The 20,049-nt window shown below is 70.9% G+C and overlaps 2 protein-coding genes across 2 annotated transcripts; both read left to right on the top strand.

The window, feature by feature from the left end:
• The first annotated feature begins 1,310 nt into the window (after positions 1–1,310).
• Positions 1,311–4,089, top strand: RNASEH2A (ribonuclease H2 subunit A). The gene is given in 9 exon segments (XM_068997904.1): positions 1,311–1,484; positions 1,953–2,024; positions 2,302–2,428; positions 2,641–2,728; positions 3,061–3,198; positions 3,384–3,471; positions 3,561–3,684; positions 3,852–3,918; positions 3,920–4,089. Coding segments are annotated over 9 exon segments (897 nt in total). The 5' UTR covers positions 1,311–1,357; the 3' UTR covers positions 3,986–4,089.
• A 719-nt stretch (positions 4,090–4,808) lies between these two features.
• On the top strand, positions 4,809–19,739 carry MAST1 (microtubule associated serine/threonine kinase 1). Its single transcript, XM_068997853.1, has 27 exons — positions 4,809–4,867; positions 5,529–5,560; positions 6,426–6,514; positions 7,180–7,255; positions 8,261–8,339; positions 8,828–8,991; positions 9,246–9,321; positions 9,775–9,981; positions 11,143–11,244; positions 11,336–11,462; positions 12,242–12,309; positions 12,395–12,480; positions 12,581–12,789; positions 13,999–14,137; positions 14,230–14,362; positions 14,611–14,776; positions 14,876–14,977; positions 15,068–15,190; positions 15,454–15,563; positions 15,746–15,864; positions 15,951–16,132; positions 16,228–16,407; positions 16,847–17,079; positions 17,539–17,661; positions 17,881–18,017; positions 18,121–18,314; positions 18,422–19,739. The coding sequence occupies exons 1-27, from the start codon at positions 4,829–4,831 to the stop codon at positions 19,066–19,068; spliced, it is 3,942 nt and encodes a 1,313-aa protein (XP_068853954.1). The 5' UTR covers positions 4,809–4,828; the 3' UTR covers positions 19,069–19,739.
• Positions 19,740–20,049: the final 310 nt, after the last annotated feature.

The raw sequence follows: 20,049 nt of genomic DNA, 5'->3' as shown, positions 1-20,049 counted from the left end.
GCTGGCTCCTTCCGCGGACACTCCGGGGGGGGGGATCCCCCGCACCTGGCTGGACACGGAGGGGCGGGGACCCCCCTGGTCACGGACGGGGATGTACCGGTGGGGCCGGCACGGACGGGGATGTCCCGCCGGGATGCTGCTGGATGAGGCCGCGGCTTCGGGGGGACCCCCGTGGACACGGACCCGCATCGGCTGCGGCTGCTGCTCAGCGAGGGGGAGGCCACACGAAAGACCCCCCCCCCCCTCCCAACGCGGACCTGGGGACCTCTAAAAGGAGCCACGAGGATGGGGGACCCCCGGACTGGGCCCCCCCCCCCCCCATAACGGACCAGCCTGAAGGGACCGGCAGGACCAGAATCCCCCCACCCCCCCCACGATCGAGGATCCTCAGGACCTGCGGGAACGGGACCTGTGGGATGGATGGGGACCCCCAAACAGGGCCTGGAGCCCCCCCAGCTGGGCCTGGGGACCCCTCGGTTTTGAGGGGAGAGGTCGGGCCCCTCCAAATTGAGGATTCCGCCGGGAGGGGCTGAGCGCGCACCCCAAAGGGGGGCGTTTGGGGGGGGGCGTATCCCCCTCGTGACGTTTACAAGACCCCCCCCGGTGGGGAGCAGCTCCCGGGGACCCCCAAATCCCCGGGAGGAGGGGAGGGGGGGGGGGCGGGCGATTTGTTGTCGCTGTTTCGTTTTTTTTGTACATTTGTATTTAATTAATAATAATGATAATAATTGTGATAGCGGCTCTGGTCGTGCTGAACTGGGGGCGGTTGGGGTGGGGGGGGGCCGTGCGTGTCCCCCCCTCCCCCTCCCGTGGGAAGCCCCCCGCGTGCACCGGCGTCAACGGAAGTGGGCGGGGCCGGGGCTTTCCCCGCTGACGCAACCATGCCCATATATGGGCAGGCGGGAGAGGGCGGGGCCGTTCCGGGAACCCCCTCCCGCGCTGCCCGGCACCGCCCGCCCCGGGGCCGCGCTTCCCGGACGAAATTTGGGGGGGGGGGGGGGAGACACACGAGGCTTCCGGGACACCCCCTCCCACCCCCCAGCACCACCACCCTTCCCGGGACCCCCCGCCCTATGCGGGGTTTCACACCCCCACCTCAAATCTTTCCCGGTGCTCCGCAGATCCCGGGACCCTCCCGGGACCCTCCCGGGACCCCCCTTTTGCCCCGCACCGGGGAGCGGGGGGGGGGGGGTATCCCGGCCCGTTAAGCCCCGCCCTTTCCGTTAAACCACGCCCCCTCCGTTAGACCCCGCCCCTTTAAGCCACGCCCATGCGATGATTGGCGCTGGTTTAGGGCCACGCCCAGCTAAGCCCCGCCCCCGGAAGCCCCGCCCGTCCCGTTAGGCCCCGCCCCGACATGGCGCTGTCCGCCCTGGAGCGGGACCCGGCGGGCGGGGGTCGCTTCTCGTCCGCCGTGCCCCCCCTGTGCCGCCGCCGGCCCTGCGCGCTCGGCGTGGACGAGGCGGGCCGGGGGCCGGTGCTCGGTGAGCCCGGGAGGGGGTCCCGAGGGGAACGGGAGCGAGGGGGTGGGGGGGCCGGGGAATGGCTGCGCGTGGCGGGGAGGGGTCCCGGTGCACCGGGGATTGGGTGGGAAGGGTCCCGGAGCGCCGGGGATTGAGTGGGAAGGGTCCCGGTGCGCCGAGGGTTGAGTGGGAGGGCTGCCGGTGCACCGGGGATTGAATGGGAGGGGTCCCGGTGCGCCGGGGATTGAATGGGAGGGGTCCCGGTGCGCCGAGGGCTGAGTGGGAGGGGTCCCGGTGCGCCGGGGATTGAGTGGGAAGGGTCCCGGTGCGCCGAGGGTTGAGTGGGAGGGGTCCCGGTGCGCCGAGGGCTGAGTGGGAGGGGTCCCTGTGCACCGGGCGTTGAATGGGAGGGGTCCCGGTGCACCGGGGATTGAATGGGAGGGCTCCCGGTTCACCGGGGGTCGCTTCTCACCCCCCCGTGCCCCCCAGGGCCGATGGTTTACGCGATCTGCTACTGCCCCGTGGAGAAACTGGAGGAGCTGGAGGCGCTGGGGGTGGCAGGTGGGGATCCCGGGGGTCCCGGAAGGGTCCCGGGAGGGTCCCGGGAGGGTCTCGGGGGTCCCGAGGAGGGGCCGAAGACCCCCGGGGGTCCGGGGGGTGGGGGCTGGAGCGGTGGCGGGCCAGGGGGTCCTGGGCGTGGCGAGCACGGGGGGGTCGCAGGAAGGGGGAATCGGGAGTTTTGGGGGAATTTTGGAGGTCCCGGGGCTGCGTTTGGGGTACGGGGGGGTCCCGGGGGTCCCGGGGGGGGGTCTCTCACCCCCCGGCCCCCCCCCCCCAGACTCGAAGACGCTGTCGGAGGCGGAGCGGGAGCGGCGCTTCGGGCTGCTGGAGGCTGCGGGGGGCTCGGTGGGGTGGGCGCTGCAGGTGTTGCCCCCCGACCACATCTCGGCCTCCATGCAGCAGCGGTGAGACCCCCGCACCCCCCCGGAGCCCCCCCGAAACCCTCCGCCCTTCCCCTGGGACCCCCTCCGAGCACCTTCGGGTGCCCCCGACCCTCCCGTGCTGGGTCCTGCCCGCTCCATCTCCCACCCCCCCCCAGGTTTTGGGGTGCTGGGGGGATTGGGGGGGTGGGGAGGGGCTTCTAATTTGGGGGTGACGACCCCCGACCTCCCCCCAGAGCCAAATACAACCTGAACGAGCTGTCCCACGACACGGCCACCGAGCTGATCCAGTTCGCGCTCGATTCGGGGGTGCAGGTGGCCGAGGTGGGTTTTGGGGGGGGCTGGGGGGGTGCTCGTCCCCTCTGTGCCTCAGTTTCCCTCACGGCGCTGAGCGGTTGTGGGGTGGGGAGGGGGATCTGTGTTGTTTTGGGGTGAATTTGGGGTGTCTCGGGGGTGATTTTGGGGGCGTCACGGAGGGGATCCAGGTGAATTTGGGGGAGGGGGTTTTAGGGAGGGAGGTCAGGGGGGTTGAGGAGCTTTTTTAGGGGGTTTCGGGGCGTCGGGAAGGGGAGTCAGGATGGATCGGGGTTTTGGGGGATCCCAGAGTGATTTGGGGAACCGGGAGTGATTTGGGGGGGTCCGGGGCTCCCCCCCAGGTGTTCGTGGACACGGTGGGGCCGGCGGACAAGTACGAGGCCAAGCTACGGCAGCGCTTCCCGGGGCTGGGGGTCACCGTGCGCCCCAAGGCCGACGCCCTGTTCCCGGTGGTCAGCGCCGCCAGCATCTGCGCCAAGGTGGGCACTGACCCCTCCCAGACCCCCCCAGAATTGACCCCCGAAGCACCAACACCCCCCAACCCTCCCCCCCCTTCCCAGTGCCTCCCACATCTCCTCCCGGACCACCGAGGTTTGGGAGGGGGAGGCCGGACCCTCCACCCCCTCAGAGCCCCCCCAAACCCCCTGTGCTCCCCCCCCCCCAGGTCGCCCGGGACCGGGCTGTGCTCCACTGGAACTTCGTGGAGGATTTGGGGGACCCCGACCGCGATTACGGCTCCGGGTACCCCAACGGTAGGAGCCGGGGTGGGACGGGGGGGGGGGGGGGGGCTGGGTTCCGATTTTGGGGTGCCCCTGACGCTCCCCCCCCCTTCCCCTTGCAGACCCCAAGACCAAGGAGTGGCTGAGGAGGAACCTGGAGCCGGTTTTTGGGTTCCCCCAGCTCGTGAGGTTCAGCTGGGGGACGGCGCAGGCGCTGCTGCAGCGCGAGGGGGTCCCGGTGCAGTGGTACGGGGGGGTCCGGGGGGGGTCCTACAGGATGGGGGGGCGGTCCTGGGGGTGGGGGGCAAAGGGGGGTGGTCCCTGTGGAGCTAATGGGGGGCCTGTGTGCAATGGGGGGGGGTCTTTCCCCCTCCCCCTGAACTCCTGTGCCCCTGTTGCCCCCCCCCCCCCAGGGCTGATGAAGACCCCACAGACGACCCCACGGCCCCCCCCTCGGTGCTCTCCTACTTCGCCCGGAGCCCCCCCCCGGCGCCTCCCCCATCGCTTCTTCCAGGAGCGCAGCCTGCGGCCCCTGGCCGAGCTGTGACCCCCCCCCCGAAACGGGGACCCCCCCCCCGAAACGGGGACACCCCCCCGAAATGGGGACCCCAAAACCAGGCGGTTGTTTTATAATAAAGAATTTTAAAAACACCCGAAATCTCCTTTATTTTTTTTATGGGGGGGGGGGGCGGTCAGTAATTTTTGGGCTGGGGGGGGGATACGGACCCCCTTGAGCTGAAGTATTTTGGGGGGGGGTTGAGCCCCTCCCCGATCGCGTCCCTCCCACCCCATGGGGGGGGAAGGGAACCCAGGTGCCCCCCCCCCGCCCCTCCCGGTTAATCAGCGCTGGCCAAACGCCTGGAAAGCGCCGTGTCCTCAATCCCGGGGGATTAGGGGTCTAATCTGGGGTGGGGGGTCACACCGGGGCGGGGGGGGGGGGGGGGTGTCCCTGAGCCCCCCAATTCCTCCCTACCCCCACCCCCCGCACCCCCATTTGGGGCGCGTTTTTTGGGGGGGGGGATTTCGGCGCTGCAATGGGGCGGGGGGGGGGGTTCGGGGCGGGGTGGGGGGGGGGGGGGCGCAGACCCCTCCTCGCCGCCGTTCAGCACCGAGGACAGCGGGGATGGGGGGGGGGGCACCGGGAGCGGCGTGGAGCCGCCCCGCCGCGGGGGGGCGCCCTCGGCGCGGCGGGGCCGGGGCGGGGCCGGGGCGGGGCCGGGGCGGGGCCGGGGCGGGGCCGGGGCGGGGCGTCCCGGGGGTCCCGGGCGATGGCGGAGGGCGGCTGAAGGTGGGGGGGGGGGGGCTGCGGGTACCGGGGGCTGCGGGGGGGGGGGGAGGGGAAGAGAGGCCGGGACCCCCCCGCACCGGCACCGGCACCGGCACCGGCGACATGGACGATTCGGGCGTGATCCGCCGGCGGCGGCTGCAGGTACCGGGGCGGGGGGGGGGGGGGTTGTTATTGAAGGGACCGGGGGAATGGCGGTACCGGTACCGGAGGACGGGGGAAATCGGTATCGGAGGGTATCAGTGCGGGGAGGGGGCCGGGGGATCGGTACCGGGGGTTCGGTACCGGGTTCGGGAGTGGGGTGTCCATTGGGGGGATGTCGGTGTCGGTACCGGAGGATGCGGGGATCGGTACCGGTGGCTATCGGAACTGGCGGGGGGGGGTTGGTATGGGATGAGGGGAGCGGTACCGGAGGGATTTGGATCGGTACCGGGGACCGCAGGCCCTTCCGCAGGGGGTGCACGGCGCAGGGCGGTACCGGGCGGTACCGGGCGGTACCGGGCGGGGGGGGGGGGGGGGTCAGCGCAACGCCGGTACCGGGAAGGTCGCTCCGGGCGGGGTCGGCACCGGCGGGGGAGGGATGCGGGCCCGGTACCGGAGGGCGTTGCGGGGCCGGGGGTGTTCGGGGTTGGGGGGGGGGGAAGGTTCGGACATCGCGCATCCCCGGGAGGGGGGGGGACGGAGGCCGCGGTGCCCCCCCCCCTCAAAAAAAAGCGCTGCTGCGAGGGTCGGTCCGGTGGGTCCGGGGGAGATCCGGTGTCGCGGGGGGGTCCGGGCCGCCCCCCACCCGTTGCCGTTGTTCCAGAAGGAGCTGCCGCTGCCGCGGAAGAGCAGCAGGTGAGACCCCCCCGTGCCCCCCACTGCGCCCCCCAAACCCCGCCCCAGGCCCCGCCCCGGCCCCGCCCACTGCAGCCGCCGCGGCCCCCCCGCCCCCCCCCCCCCGCCCCGCCGCCGCCCCGGACCCCCCGGAACCCCCCCGGAGCCCCCCGATGCCGATCCTGGTGGGCAGCAACATGTTCCGCCGCACCAAGAGGTACCGGGGGGCTCGGCCTTCCTCCCCCGCCGCCGTCCGTCGTCTTCATCCCCGTCATCCTCATCCCTCATCCTCCATGTCCAGCCTCAGCCTTCATCCTCAGCCTTCATCCTTCCCCACCTTCATCCTCCCCGCTCCATCCTCGTCCTTCTGCTTCCCGTGCCCTCATCCTCCTTCATCCTCATCCTTCCTCCACCCTCGTCGTCTTCATCCTCACGTTCATCCGCCTTCCATCCTCCTCATCCTCATCTTCCTCCTTCTCCCTCCTGATTCTCATCCTCGTCTTCCTTCTCCTTCCTCCTCCTCCTCCTCATCCCCCTTCCTTCATCCTCATCTCCCGTCCATCCTCATCCCCCCATCTCCCCCATCCTCCTCCCTCCTCCATCCTCATCCTCATCCTCATCCTCATCCTCATCCTCATCCTCCCCTCTCCCCCTCCTCATCCTCCATCTCCACCCTCCCCCCCTCCGTCCCCCCCCCCGGCCGCTGTCCTCCCCCCCGACCCCCCCATTCTTGCCCCCCAAAATGGGTGGGGGGGGGGCTGTGGGTTCCCCCCTCCCTCAGCACGTTCGGGACCCGCGTGGAGACGGGGGGGGGGGGAGGAGGTCCGTGTATGAGGGGGGGAGGGTCCCGACCCCCACCCACGACCCCCCCACGACCCCTCCCCAGCTGCCGCACGAGCAACCGGAAGAGCCTGATCCTGACCAGCACCTCCCCCACCCTCCCGAGGCCCCACTCGCCGCTGCCCGGACACATCGGTGAGACCCCCGCCCCCCCCCCCCCGGTGTCCCCAACATCCCCCGGGTGTCCCCGAGCCCTCCCCGGTGTCACCCGGACCCCCCTCTCCCAGCGCCCTCGGCACCCTCCCAGTGTCCTCAAATCCCCCCGGTGTCCCCCGACCCCTCCCCGATGTCCCCAACATCCCCCCGGTGTCCCTCGGAGCCCCCCCCCGGTGTCCCCAACATCCCCCCGGTGCCCCCCGACCCCTCCCCGATGTCCCCAACGCCTCCCCCGGTGTCCCCCGACCACTCCCCGGTGTCCCTCGGACCCCCTCCGGTGTCCCCCAACATCCCCCCGATGTCCCCAACGCCCCCCCCGGTGCCCCCCGACCCCTCCCCGATATCCCCAACCTCCCCCAAAGTCCCCACAGAAACCCCCAAAGGGACCCTTACAGACCCCCCCCCCAAACTGCCGGGACCCCCTGAAGGGACCCAGTTCCCTCCTCAGCCCCCGAGACCCCCCCGAGAGACCCCCCCGTGACCTATAGGGACCCCCCCCACCCTTGGGGTTCCCTCCCGTCCCCCCTTTTTCCCTGGGGTGGGTCCCAATCGCTTGGCCCCGCCCACCCGCGGTGGGGGCGTGGCCTGGCAGGGCGGGGGGGTGACGTCACCCTTACCTGTGTGTGTCCCCCCCCCCTCCCCAGGTAACAGCCCCCTGGACAGCCCCCGAAATTTCTCGCCCAGCACCCCCGCCCACTTCTCCTTCGCCTCCTCCCGCCGGTGAGGGGGGGTCGGGGGGCTCCGGGGGGGTCCCCAGGGTCTGGGGGGGTCGCAGGTGTCGGGGTGGGGGGGACCCAGGTTGGGGGCACCTGTGGGGGGGGGGGGGGTCGGGGTGGGGGTGGGGGTCCTCGAGGTCAAACTCAGTGTCCGGGAGGGTTCCTGGGGTTCGGAGGGGGCCAAGGGGAGGTTCATGGAGGGTCCCTGAGGTCCGAGGGTGTCCCCAGTGTCCGGGGGATGTCCCCAGTGTCCAGGGGTGTCCCCATTGTCCGAGGGGTGTCCCCACTGTCCGGGGGTGTCCCCGGTGTCCAGGGGTGATCCCACTGTCCGAGGAGTGTCCCCACTGTCCAGAGATGTCCCCACTGTCCGAGGAGTGTCCCCGGTGTCCAGGGATGTCCCCACTGTCCGAGGGGTGTCCCCAGTGTCCGGGGGTGTCCCCAGTGTCCAGGGGATGTCCCCAGTGTCTGGGGGTGTCCCCAGTGTCCGAGGAGTGTCCCCACTGTCCGAGGGATGTCCCCAGTGTCCCGGGGGTGTCCCCAGTGTCCAGGGGGTGTCCCCACTGTCCGAGGGATGTCCCCACTGTCCGAGGGATGTCCCCACTGTCCGAGGGGTGTCCCCGGTGTCCCGGGGGTGTCCTCAGTGTCCGGGGGTGTCCCCACTGTCCGAGGGATGTCCCCACTGTCCGAGGGATGTCCCCAGTGTCCAGGGGGTGTCCCCAGTGTCCAGGGGGTGTCCCCTCTGTCCGAGGAGTGTCCCCACTGTCCGAGGGTGTCCCCAGTGTCCGGGGATGTCCCCACTGTCCGAGGGGTGTCCCCAGTGTCCCGGGGGTGTCCTCAGTGTCCGGGGATGTCCCCAAGCTCCCTGGGAGGGGTCCCCAGCGGCCGGAGGGTGGTGACAGGGACAGAAGCACTTGGCGAGAGCAATCCCGGGTCCCCTCCCAACCCGAGGGGCTCCGGGGGGGTCTCCCCGGCGCGGGGGTCCCCTGACCCCCCCCGTGCCCCCTCCCAGGGCTGACGGGCGCCGCTGGTCCCTGGCCTCGCTGCCCTCCTCGGGATATGGCACCAACACCCCCAGCTCCACCGTCTCGGTGAGTCGGGGGGCTCGGGGACCCCCGGGGGGGGGCTCGGGGGGCACTGAGGGGCTGGGGGAGGGTTTGGGGTTTGGGGGGGGTCCAGGGGGGCCAGCGGGTACCGGGGGAGGGTCCGGGGAGGGGGGGGGGGATCCGTGGTGGGTTTGAGGGCTCCTGGGGGGTGACGTGGGGGGTCCAAAAGGGGCCATGGGGTGACACGGTGGGGGGGGGGACTGGAGGTGACACGAGGGACCCGGGGGGGGTGCTGAGTGACCTGGGGGTGGCACGGGGGGCTGGGGGGGTCCTGGGGGAGCCGGGGGGGACACAGGGTGGAGTCTGGGTGGAGTCTGGGTGGAGGCTGGGTGGAGGCTGGGGGGGCCAGGGGTGATGTGGGGGGGTTGTAGCGGTGCCGGGGGGTGGCGGGGGTGACACGGGGTGGGGAGGGGGGGTCCGGGCGGTGACCCCGGGGGTCTGTCGGGGGTCCCGGGGGTGACGCGGGCGCGCAGTCCTCGTGCTCGTCGCAGGAGCGGCTGCACCAGCTGCCGGCGCAGCCCACGCCGGAGGAGCTGCGGTTCCTGTCCCGCCACTTCGGCAGCTCCGAGAGCCTGGCCGAGGAGGATGGGGGGGCCCGGGGGGGGCCGGCCCCCCGCCCCCGGTCCCGCAGCCTCAGGTGGGCCCAGGGAACCCCCAGGCATCGAGGGGGGCACGGGGATTTGGAGGGGGGATGGGGGATTTGGGGAGGGGCTGGAGGGGAATATGGGGGGGGTCACTGCGGGGTTGGGGACCGTGGGGGTCACTGGGGGTTTAGGGAGGAGGCAGGATCTGGGGGTGACCCAGGGCGGGGGGACAACAGCAGGGGGGTCCGTGGGGCACCGAGGGGTGACGCTGTGGCCGTGGGGTGTGACACTGTGACCTCCCCCCCAGCCCTGGGCGCTCGCCCTCGTCCCACGACAACGAGATCGTGATGATGAACCACGTGTACAAGGAGAGGTTCCCCAAGGTGGGGCTGGGCGCGCTCTGGGGGCGGCTGTGGGGGTCCTGGGGTGGCCATGGGGGCAGTTACGGGGCCTCAGAGGGGTTGTGGGTGGTCATGGAGGTCTTGGGGGGGCTGTGGGGTGGCCATGGGGCAGCTACGGGGTCTTAGGGTGCTGTGGGGTGGCCTTGATGTCAACTGTGGGATCCTGGGGTGTCCCTGGGGGGCTGTGGGGTGGCCATGGGGATGGTTAGGGGGTCTCAGGGGGGCTGTGGGGTGGCCATGGGGATGGCTAGGGTGTCGCTGGGGGGCTGTGAGGTGGCCATGGGGATGGTTTGGGTGGCCATGGGGATGGTTAGGGGGTCTCAGGGGGGCTGTGGGGTGGCCATGGGGATGGTTAGGGTGTCCCTGGGGGGCTGTGGGGTGGCCGTGAGGTCAGTTGTGGGGAGCCGTGGGGACCTGGCCGTGTCGGTGCCGCAGGCGACGGCGCAGATGGAGGAGCGGCTGGAGGAGTTCGTGCGCGGCTGCGGCCCCGGGGGGACCCCGCTGGCCGACGGCGCCCTCAGCTTCATCCAGCACCAGCTGGTGGAGCTGGCACGAGACTGCCTGGCCAAGGCCCGCCACGGCCTCATCACCGCCGGCTACTTCTGCGAGCTGCAGGAGAACATGGAGCGGCTGCTGCAGGACGTGAGCGAGACCCCCGCACCCACACGGGACCCTGCGGGGCCTGGCAGGGCCTAACGGGGCCCAATGGGGCTGAGTGGGGCCTATCGGGGCCCAACGGGGCTGAGTGGGGCCTATCGGGGCCTAACGGGGCTGAGTGGGGCCTAACGGGGCCCAACGGGGCTGAGTGGGGCCTATCGGGGCCTAACGGGGCTGAGTGGGGCCTAACGGGGCCCAACGGGGCTGAGTGGGGCCTGTCGGGGCCTAACGGGGCTGAGTGGGGCCTAACGGGGCCCAACGGGGCTGAGTGGGGCCTATCGGGGCTGAGTGGGGCCTAACGGGGCTGAGTGGGGCCTAAGAAGGTTCAGTGGGGCCTAACGGGGCCCAACGGGGCTGAGTGGGGCCTATCGGGGCCTAACGGGGCTGAGTGGGGCCTAACGGGGCCCAACGGGGCTGAGTGGGGCCTATCGGGGCTGAGTGGGGCCTAACGGGGCTGAGTGGGGCCTAAGAAGGTTCAGTGGGGCCTAACGGGGCCCAACGGGGCTGAGTGGGGCCTAACGGGGAGCAGCGTGACCTAACAGGACCCAATGGGACTAACAGGACCCACCAGGGACTGACAGGACCCAAAAGGACCTAACAGGACCCAACAGAACCCTACGGGGCCTAGCGGGGCCTAGCAGGACCCAACGGGACCCCCAGGGACTGACAGGACCCAAAAGGACCTAACAGGGACCTAAGAGGACCCAACAGGGACTGACAGGACCCAAAAGGACCTAACAGGACCCAACAGGACCCAACAGGGACTGACAGGACCCAAAAGGACCTAACAGGGACCCAACAGGAACTGACAGGACCCAAAAGGACCTAACAGGACCCAACAGGACCCAACAGGGACTGACAGGACCCAAAAGGACCTAACAGGGACCTAACAGGACCCAACAGGGACTGACAGGACCCAAAAGGACCTAACAGGGACCCAACAGGGACTGACAGGACCCAAAAGGACCTAACAGGGACCCAACAGGACCCTACGGGGACCCAAAAGGGATCAGTGGGGACCAACAAGACCCAGTAGGACCCAACAGGTCCTCCCAGGACTCATCAGGGACCAGCGGGGATCCGAGGGACCCACGGGGGCCCAGCACGCCCGCGAGGGACCCCCACTTGTCCCCGTGTCCCCCCCAGGCCTACGAGCGCTCCGAGTCGGAGGAGGTGGCCTTCATCACCCAGCTGGTGAAGAGGCTCCTCATCATCATCTCCCGCCCCGCGCGGCTGCTCGAGTGCCTGGTGAGGCCCCGCAGCCGTCCCCCGCCGCGTCCCCTCCCCTGTGCCCCCTCCCCTCACCGCTGTCCCCCCCTCGCCGCCGCTGTCCCCACAGGAGTTCGACCCCGCGGGGCTCTCGCAGCTGCTGGCGGCCACCGCGGGCCGGGCCGAGGGGCCACTGCGGGCCGACACCCCCCGGTACCTGCTGAGGCAGCTGGGCCGGGCACGGGGGGGACGCACAGGTACGGGGGGGGCAGGGTGGGGGGATAAAAATGGGGGGGCAAATATGGGGGGGCAAAAATGGGGGGATAAAAATGGGGGGATAAAAATGGGGGGCAAATATGGGGGGATAAAAATGGGGGGCAAAAATGGGGGGATAAAAAATGGGGGGAAAATATGGGAGGATAAAAATGGGGGGAAAATATGGGGGGGCAAAAATGGGGGGCAAAAATGGGGGGCAAATATGGGGGGATAAAAATGGGGGGGAAAATATGGGGGAGCAAAAATGGGGGGGCAAAAATGGGGGGCAAATATGGGGGGATAAAAATGGGGAGGCAAATATGGGGGGATAAAAATGGGGGGCAAATATGGGGGGATAAAAATGGGGGGACAAAAATGGGGGGGCAAATATGGGAGGCAAAAATGGGGGGATAAAAATGGGGGGATAAAAATGGGGGGACAGGGTGGGGGGACAAAAATAGGGGACAAAAATGGGGGGACAGGGTGGGGGGATAAAAAGGGGGGGGACAAAAATGGGGGGCACAAAAATGGGGGGGACAGGGTGGGGGGATAAAAATGGGGGAAGAAAAATGGGGGGACAGGGTGGGGGGACAAATTGGAGGGGACAGGTGTGAGGGGACAGATATGGGGGGACAAAAATGGGGGGGCAGGTGTCGGGGGACAAATTGGGGGGGACAAGTGTGGAGCGGGGGGGGTTTGGGACACGGTGGGGGACACAGGCAGGTACGGGGGGCGCACACCTGAGCCCCCCATGTGCCCACACCCCCCCGTGCCCCCCCAGACATGCTGCACCTGGAGGAGCCCGACAGCGGCGGCACCAACACCCCGGAGCCCGAGGAGGGGGCTGAGGTGGGCGCCGCGTCCCTCTGCGTCCCCCCCCGTGTCCCCGCCGTGTCCCCCCCACCTCACCTGTCCCCCCCCCCCGCGCCCCCAGGGCCGCGCCGCCGCCCCCCGGCCCAAGGAGCCGCCAGGTGAGAGCGACTTCGAGACCATCAAACTCATCAGCAACGGCGCCTACGGGTGAGCGGCGAGCCGGGGGGGCTCGGCGGGCGGGGGGCCGGGCACGGGGGGGTCCCGGGGGGCCGTGTCGTGACATGTGGCGGCCCTGCGGTGACGGCAGGGCGGTGTACCTGGTGCGGCACACGGCCACGCGGCAGCGCTTCGCCATGAAGAAGATCAACAAGCAGAACCTGCTGCTGCGGAACCAGGTGCACCAGGCCTTCGTGGAGCGCGACATCCTCACCTTCGCCGAGAACCCCTTCGTGGTCAGCATGTTCTGCTCCTTCCAGACCCGCCGCCACCTCTGCATGGTCATGGAGTACGTGGAAGGTGGGGCTGCGCCTGGCGATGGCGGGGGGGGGGGGGGGGGGTGTCGCGATAGGGGGGGTGGGTGTCGTGATATGGGGTGGGTGTCGCGATATGGGGGTGGGGATTGGGATGTGAGACTGGCTGTAGGGGTATGGGGGTGGGTATCACGATATGGGGGTGGGTATTGCGATATGGGGTGGGTATCACGATATGGGGGTGGGGGTTGGGATATGAGACTGGCTGTAGGGGTTTGGGGGTGGGTATCGCGATATGGGGGTGGGTATCGCGATATGGGGTGGGCGTTGCGATATGGGGGTGGGTGTTGCGATATGGGGTGGGTATCACGATATGGGGGTGGGTATTGCGATATGGGGTGGGTGTCACGATATGGGGTGGGTGTTGCGATATGGGGTGGGTATCGCAATATGCGGTGGGTATCACGATATGGGGTGGGTATCGCGATATGGGGGTGGGTATTGCGATATGGGGGTGGGTGTTGGGATATGGGGGTGGGGATTGGGATATGGGGGTGGGGATTGGGATATGAGACTGGCTGTAGGGGTATGGGGGTGGGTATCACGATATGGGGGTGGGTATCGCGATATGGGGGTGGGTATCGCGATATGGGGGTGGGGATTGGGATGTGAGACTGGCTGTAGGGGTTTGGGGGTGGGTGTCGCGATATGGGGGTGGGTATCGCGATATGGGGGTGGGGATTGGGATATGAGACTGGCTGTAGGGATATGGGGGTGGGTGTTGTGATATGGGGCTGGCTATCATGATACAGGGCTGGGTGTTGTGATACAGGGCTGGGTATCATGATATGGGGCTGGCTATCATGGTACAGGGCTGGGTGCCGTGATATGGGGCTGGGTGCCGTGATACAGGGCTGGGCGTCGTGATATGGGGCTGGGTGTCGTGATACAGGGCTGAGTGTTGGGATATGGGGCTGGGTGTCGTGATACGGGGCTGGGCGTCGTGATATGGGGCTGAGTGTTGGGATATGGGGCTGGGGGTCGTGACATGGGGGTGGGTGTTGGAATATGGGGCCGGGTTTCATGATATGGGGGTGGGTGTTGGGATATGGGGCCGGGTTTTGTGGTAACAGCTGTCCCCATGCCCCCCCCACATGCCCATGTCCCCCCACGTCCCCCCCGTGTCCCCCCATACCCCCACATCCCTCACGTCCCCACATCCCCCCGTGTCCCCCCGTGTCCCCGCTGTCCCCAGGCGGGGACTGTGCCACGCTGCTGAAGCACATCGGGGCGCTGCCGCTGGAGCTGGCCCGGCTCTACTTCGCCGAGACCGTGCTGGCCCTGGAGTACCTGCACACCTACGGCATCGTCCACCGCGACCTCAAACCCGACAAGTGCGGCCGGGGGCCCCGGGAGGGGGCGGGGGGGACTCTGGGGACACACCTGGGCCACGCCCAGCTCACCCCTGTGTCCCCTCCGCCCGCAGCCTCCTGATCACCTCGCTGGGCCACGTGAAGCTGACGGATTTCGGGCTCTCCAAGATGGGGCTGATGAGCCTCACGACCAACCTGTACGAGGGGCACATGGAGAAGGACGCGCGGGAGTTCCGCGACAAGCAGGTGGGCACGGGCGGGTGCCGCAGGTGGGCTCAGGTGGGCCCAGGTGGGCACGGGTGGGTGCCACAGGTGGGCTCAGGTGTGCCCAGGTGGGTGCTGCAGGTGGGCTCAGGAGTGCCAGGTGTGCCCAAGTGTGCCCAGGTGTGGTCAGCTGTCCCCAGCTGCACTCAGGTGTGCCAGGGACGGGGCCAGGGGAGCGGGGTGTGTCCCCAGCATCCCCCGTGTCCCGAGCTGAGCCCACCTGTCCCCAGGTGTGCGGCACCCCCGAGTACATCGCGCCCGAGGTGATCCTGCGCCAGGGCTACGGGAAGCCCGTGGACTGGTGGGCCATGGGCATCGTCCTCTACGAGTTCCTGGTGGGCTGCGTCCCCTTCTTCGGGGACACCCCCGAGGAGCTCTTCGGGCAGGTGATCTCAGGTACGGCCCTGGGGGACACGGGCACGGGGCAGGTGCTGCCAGGCACGGGGGTCTCTGCTCAGCTGTCCCCTCTGTGTCCCCGGTGTCCCCTCACGTCAGACGAGATCCTGTGGCCGGAGGGGGACGAGGCGCTGCCCCCGGACGCGCAGCACCTCATCTCCTGCCTCCTGCAGCCGGACCCGCTGCGGCGCCTCGGGGCAGGTGAGACCCCCCCCCTCCAGACCCCCGGGATCCCCCCCCGGGACCCCCCGGGCCACCCCCGGGCCCCCCTGAGCCGATGTGGTGGCGCAGGGGGGGCTCAGGAGGTGAAGGCCCACGGCTTCTTCGCCGCGCTCGACTGGACGGGGCTGCTGCGGCAGAAAGCCGAGTTCGTGCCGCACCTGGAGTCCGAGGAGGACACGAGCTACTTCGACAGTGAGGGACCCCCGGGACCCCTCCCGACCCTCCACGGGACCCCCCTGGGGACCCCCTGTGGGACAACCCCGGGATTCCCCTTGGGTCACCCCCTGGACCCGCCCTGGGACACCCCTGGATGCCCTCGGGACATCCCCGTGGCCCCCCGTGGAACCTCCCTGGGCCCCCCCCAGCCCCTCCCAGGGTCTCCTTGGGGTTCCCCCCCACACCGAGGTCACTCTGTGGGACCCCCCCCCCCCTCACACCTGTGCCCCCCCCCCCAGCGCGCTCGGACAGGTACCCGCACGTGACGTCGTACGAGGACGAGGACACGACGGAGGACGAGCCCGTGGAGATCCGGCAGTTCTCGTCCTGCTCCCCCCGCTTCAGCAAGGTGGGGATGGGAGTGGGGGGGGGGACACAGGTGTGGGGAGGGGCGATGGGGATTTGGGGACGCGCGGCAGCTGGGATGGTCCCGCGGGACTCTGGCGTGCGGGGGGGTGTGGAAGTGGGTGTGCCCAGGTGTGCCCAGCTGTGCCCAGCTGTGACCAGGTGTGACCAGGTGCGGCCCCGCAGGTGTACAGCAGCCTGGAGCAGCTCTCGCAGGAGCCGAAGCCCAAGGGGCGCCCGCGGGACGAGGGGAGACGCGACGGCTTCGCCCGCGAGCGCGGCTGGAGAACGGGATCGCCCGAGCTGTGCGCACCTGTGGGGGGGTCCCGGGGGGCCCGGGGGGGGGGGGGTGCAGGGGTCCCCCCGATGCCCAACGCCCGTGTCCCCGCAGGAAGCACCGCTCGGCAGGTGAAGCCGCCCCTCCCGAGGGCGAGGGCAGCCCTCCCCCGGGCGCTCGCCGCCGCTTCTCGGCGCTGCTGGAGCCGGCGCGGCCCGGGGCCCCCCCGGAGGAGCGGCAACCCCCCCGCAACGGGGGGCGCGAGGGACCCCCGGATGGAGCCAGCGAGGAGCCAGGTGCGTCCCGGGAAGGAAGGTGGGGAGGGGTCCCCGGTGTCCGCCGGTGTCCCCCGGTGTCCCCTCACCCTCCCGTGTGTCCCCCCCCCCGCCAGGGGAGCGAGCACCGAGGGCCGGGGAGCCGCCCCCCGCCCGCACCGAGCTGGGGCTGCGGCGGCCGCGGCACCCGGGGGTGGCCCCCGCCGAGGGCGGGGGGGACAAGCGCAGCCCCCGCGCCCCCGGGAAGGTCACCAAGTCGGCGTCGGCCACCGCCCTGTCCGTCATCATCCCCAGCGGTGGGTGACACCCCCGGGACCCTCCGCAGGGACCCCACATCCCCCCGGGATCCTCCCCCCAGCGACCCCAAATGCCCCCAGGACCCCCCTAAAAAGGACCGTCCCCAAATGACCCCAAACACCCAGGGACCCCTCCACCCGCTGGGATGGGGGGGGGGCTGGGGGTCTCCGGGGTCTCTGTGGGTGCTGGGACCCCCGATCCCATGGATTTGGGGTCTCCCATGGGGGTTTCTGTGGGTGGAGGGACCCCCGATCCGACGGGGTCCCATGGGGGGTCTCCTATGGGGGGGGTTTGGGGTTGGTGTGACCCCCAATCCCACGGGTGGGGTGTCCCTGGTCCCCGGGCGGTGACAGCGGTGCCCGTGGGAGGTCTGGGGGGGGGGGGGGTCTCCCCGGGAGGGTTTTTGGGTGGGGGGTCAGCGGGGCTCTGGGGGCGCAGGGGAGGCGCCCGGCTCGTCCCCCCTGGGCAGCCCCATGTCCCCGCGGTCGCTGTCGTCGGACCCCTCGTCTCGGGACTCGTCGCCGGGCCGGGAGCTGGCCCCGGCCGTGGCCGCGCCGCCGCGCTCGCCCATCGCCATCCCCCGGCCCGGGAAGAAGTTCGGGTTCACCCTGCGGGCCATCCGCGTCTACCTGGGGGACAGCGACGTGTACAGCGTGCACCACGTCGTCTGGGTCAGGGACACGCGGGGACACGCGGGGACACGGGAATGGGGGGCTTGGGGACACGGGGGGGACAGGGGTTTTATGGGGGGACAGGGTTTTCTTGGGGGGCAGCGCCTGCGGCGTCGTTTGGGTGAGGGACAAGGAGGGGGTCTTGGGGACAGAGTGGGAATTGGGAAAATGGGGGGAAACGGGGGAATATTGGGAAAATTTGGGGGGAAATTGGGAAAGATGAGGGGGAGATTGGGGAAAAAAATGGGAATAAAATGGGAAAAGGGGGGGTGGAAAGGGGGGAAAATTGTTTCGGGGGGAATCACGGGGGGACGTGGAGGGGACACGGGGGGGGTCTGGGGTGTGGCAATCCAGGTGCGTCGTGGGCAACCACGTTTTGGGGGGGCGAGGGGACAGTTGGGGGGGTGTGGGGTGTCACATCGGCGGCGCACCCCGGGTGACCCCGTTTTTGGGGGGCAGCACGTGGAGGAGGGGGGCCCCGCGCAGGAGGCCGGGCTGTGCGCCGGGGACCTGATCACGCACGTGAACGGGGAGCCCGTGCACGGGCTGGTGCACACCGAGGTCGTGGAGCTCATCCTCAAGGTGGGGGGCACCGGGGGGGCACCAGGGGAGGGTCATGGGGGGGTGTCACGGAGTGGGGGGAGGTCACGGGGGTGAGAGGTTTGGGGGGGGGGGTGTCATGGCGGGGTCATGGCAGCTCAGCCATGGTGGGGGGGCGGTGGGCGTTGGGGGGTGTCGGGGAGCGGCGGGGGGGCCGTGCCCGTGACCCGCTGTCGGTGCCCGTGTCCCGCTGTCGCCCAGAGCGGGACCAAGGTGTTGGTGACAACGACGCCGCTGGAGAACACCTCGATCCGCCTGGGCCCCGCGCGGCGCCGCAGCGCCCGCGCCAAGATGGCCCGGAGGAACCGCCGGGGGGGCACCGGGAGCGGCCACGAGAGGTGGGCACCGGGGGGGCACCGGGGGGGCACCGGGGGGGCACCGGGGGGGCACCGGGGGGGCACCGGGGCGGCCGCAGCGTGTGACGGTCCTCCCGCCCGCCAGGCGGCGCAGTGCGCTGTTCCGGCACCTCGCCCGCCAGGCCTCGCTGCTGCACACGAGCCGCTCGCTGACGTCACTGAGCCGCTCGCTCTCCTCCTCCGACTCGCTGCCCGCCTCCCCCACGCACGCGCGGGCGCGCGACCCCGGTACGGGGCGGGGCCACGGGAGGGGGCGGGGCCACGGGAGCGGGGAAGGGGGTGGGGGGGGGGATGCCGTGAGAACGGGGCCGGGGTCACGGGAAGGGGGGCTCCGGGCGTCCCGGTGCCCGGTCCCGTTCCCCGCACGCTGACCCCGTTCCGCGCAGGGGCCTCCCCGCCCAGCAGCTCGCCGGGCTCCAGCGCTCCGCCGTCGCCGGCGGGGCCGCACCTGCGGCCGAGCTCCCTGCAGGGGCTGTCGCCGAAGCTGCAGCGGCAGTACCGGGCGGCGCGGTGCCGCTCGGCCGGCAGCATCCCGCTGTCGCCGCTCGCCCACACGCCCTCGCCGCCCGCCGCCTCCCCGCCCGCCTTCCCCGCCAAGCTGCACCCCAAGGCCGCCGAGTCCCCGCGCCTCGCCCGCCGCGGGCCCCCCGAGAAGGCGGCGCCGGGGCCCCCCCGCAAGCTGGGGCTGGAGCCCCCCCGAAAGGACTTCCCGGCCGAGCCGCCGCTGCAGAGCTTGGCCGAGTGGGACGGGGAGGGCCCGGCCGAGCCCCCTCCTCCCGCGCCCCCCGCCCGCCGCCTGGGCCGGCAGGAGCTGCCGCTGCTGCTGGGGGGCCCCCCCGGGGCAGAGCCGCCCCCCCCGGGGCCGGAGGAGCCCGAGCGGGGGGCGCGGGGCCCCCCCAAGGCGCTCAGCCCGGTGCAGGAGCACGAGCGCGGGGGGGCGGCCCCGGGGGGGCCCCCCGTGCCCATCGTGGTGGTGGGGCCCGGTGCGACCCCCGGGGATCCCCGGAGCGCCGCGGGCCCCCCCGGGCGCTGAGCTTTACCCGAGCCCCCCTCCCCAACCCCCGGCTGTAAATAGGGGCGACCCCGGGACCCCCAGGCATGCGGGGGTCGCACCCCCCCGGCCCCTCCCCGCGTAAGGGTTAATACTGTGACACCCCCCCCGTGTGACGTCACCGACCCGGCACCCCCCCCGGTGTGATGTCATCGACCCCCCCCCCCGGGTGATGCCCCTCTCCCCCCGGTCTCCCGTTTTGCCCCCGGTTATGGCTCCCGGTGTTGACGTCGAAGCGGTGATGACGTCGCAGCGCTGATGTCACAGGAGGGGCACGGGCGCTGCTCTGACGTCACTCGGGAAAGGGGATGGCGGCGTCGCGGCGTGACGTCATCCCCCGCGGGCGTGACGTCACGGCGGCAGCGGCGTCAGTGTGGAATCGGTGATGTCACGGCTGTGACATCGCCAGTGGCACTGGAGTGGTGACATCACAGCTGCGGTGTCACCGAAGGTGTGCGGGCAGTGACGTCCCAGCTGCGGTGACATCGAGGGGGGCCTATGGTGACGTCACACGAGGGACAGCCAAGCCGGTGACATCACAACCCCCCCGTGACATCATCACACTCCCCTTCCACACCCCCCCCCCCCCGTTCTCGCTATGCAAACGCTCCCCCCGGGACACGGGGGGGGGGCCGGGGGGGCCCCGGGGACCAATAAAGGCTGTACAGCACCGAGCCCCGGCTGCCGTTCCGGAGGGGACAGCGGGGGCGGGGCACGGCGGGGAGGAACGGGGGGGACACGGGGGGAGCGGGACACACCGGGGGGAGCGGGACACACCGGGGGGAGCGGACACGGGGGGCACACGGACCGGGGGGAGCGGACGCTCATCACCGTGTGCGGCCCCCCCCCGGGACCCCCGGGCAGTGATTTGGGGATCCCGCAGCCCCTCGGACCCTGCCGGTGGCGATTTGGGGGTCACACATCCTTGGGGACCCGCCCGAGCCCCCCGCCCAGCCCGGACAC

Source organism: Aphelocoma coerulescens, chromosome 30, assembly GCF_041296385.1.
Source record: "Aphelocoma coerulescens isolate FSJ_1873_10779 chromosome 30, UR_Acoe_1.0, whole genome shotgun sequence".
Taxonomy (NCBI): Eukaryota; Metazoa; Chordata; class Aves; order Passeriformes; family Corvidae; genus Aphelocoma; species Aphelocoma coerulescens.
The sequence above is the reverse complement of the archived record's forward strand: the minus strand, read 5'-3'. Positions and strand labels throughout refer to the sequence as shown.

Excerpts from the sequence above, each read along its gene's own strand:
- MAST1 (XM_068997853.1), top strand. The coding sequence starts at position 4,829 with ATGGACGATTCGGGCGTGATCCGCCGGCGGCGGCTGCAG. Across the intron at positions 8,340-8,827 it reads CCCCCAGCTCCACCGTCTCG|TCCTCGTGCTCGTCGCAGGA; the intron begins GTGAGTCGGGGG and ends GCGGGCGCGCAG. Across the intron at positions 14,978-15,067 it reads GCTGCGGCGCCTCGGGGCAG|GGGGGGCTCAGGAGGTGAAG; the intron begins GTGAGACCCCCC and ends GTGGTGGCGCAG.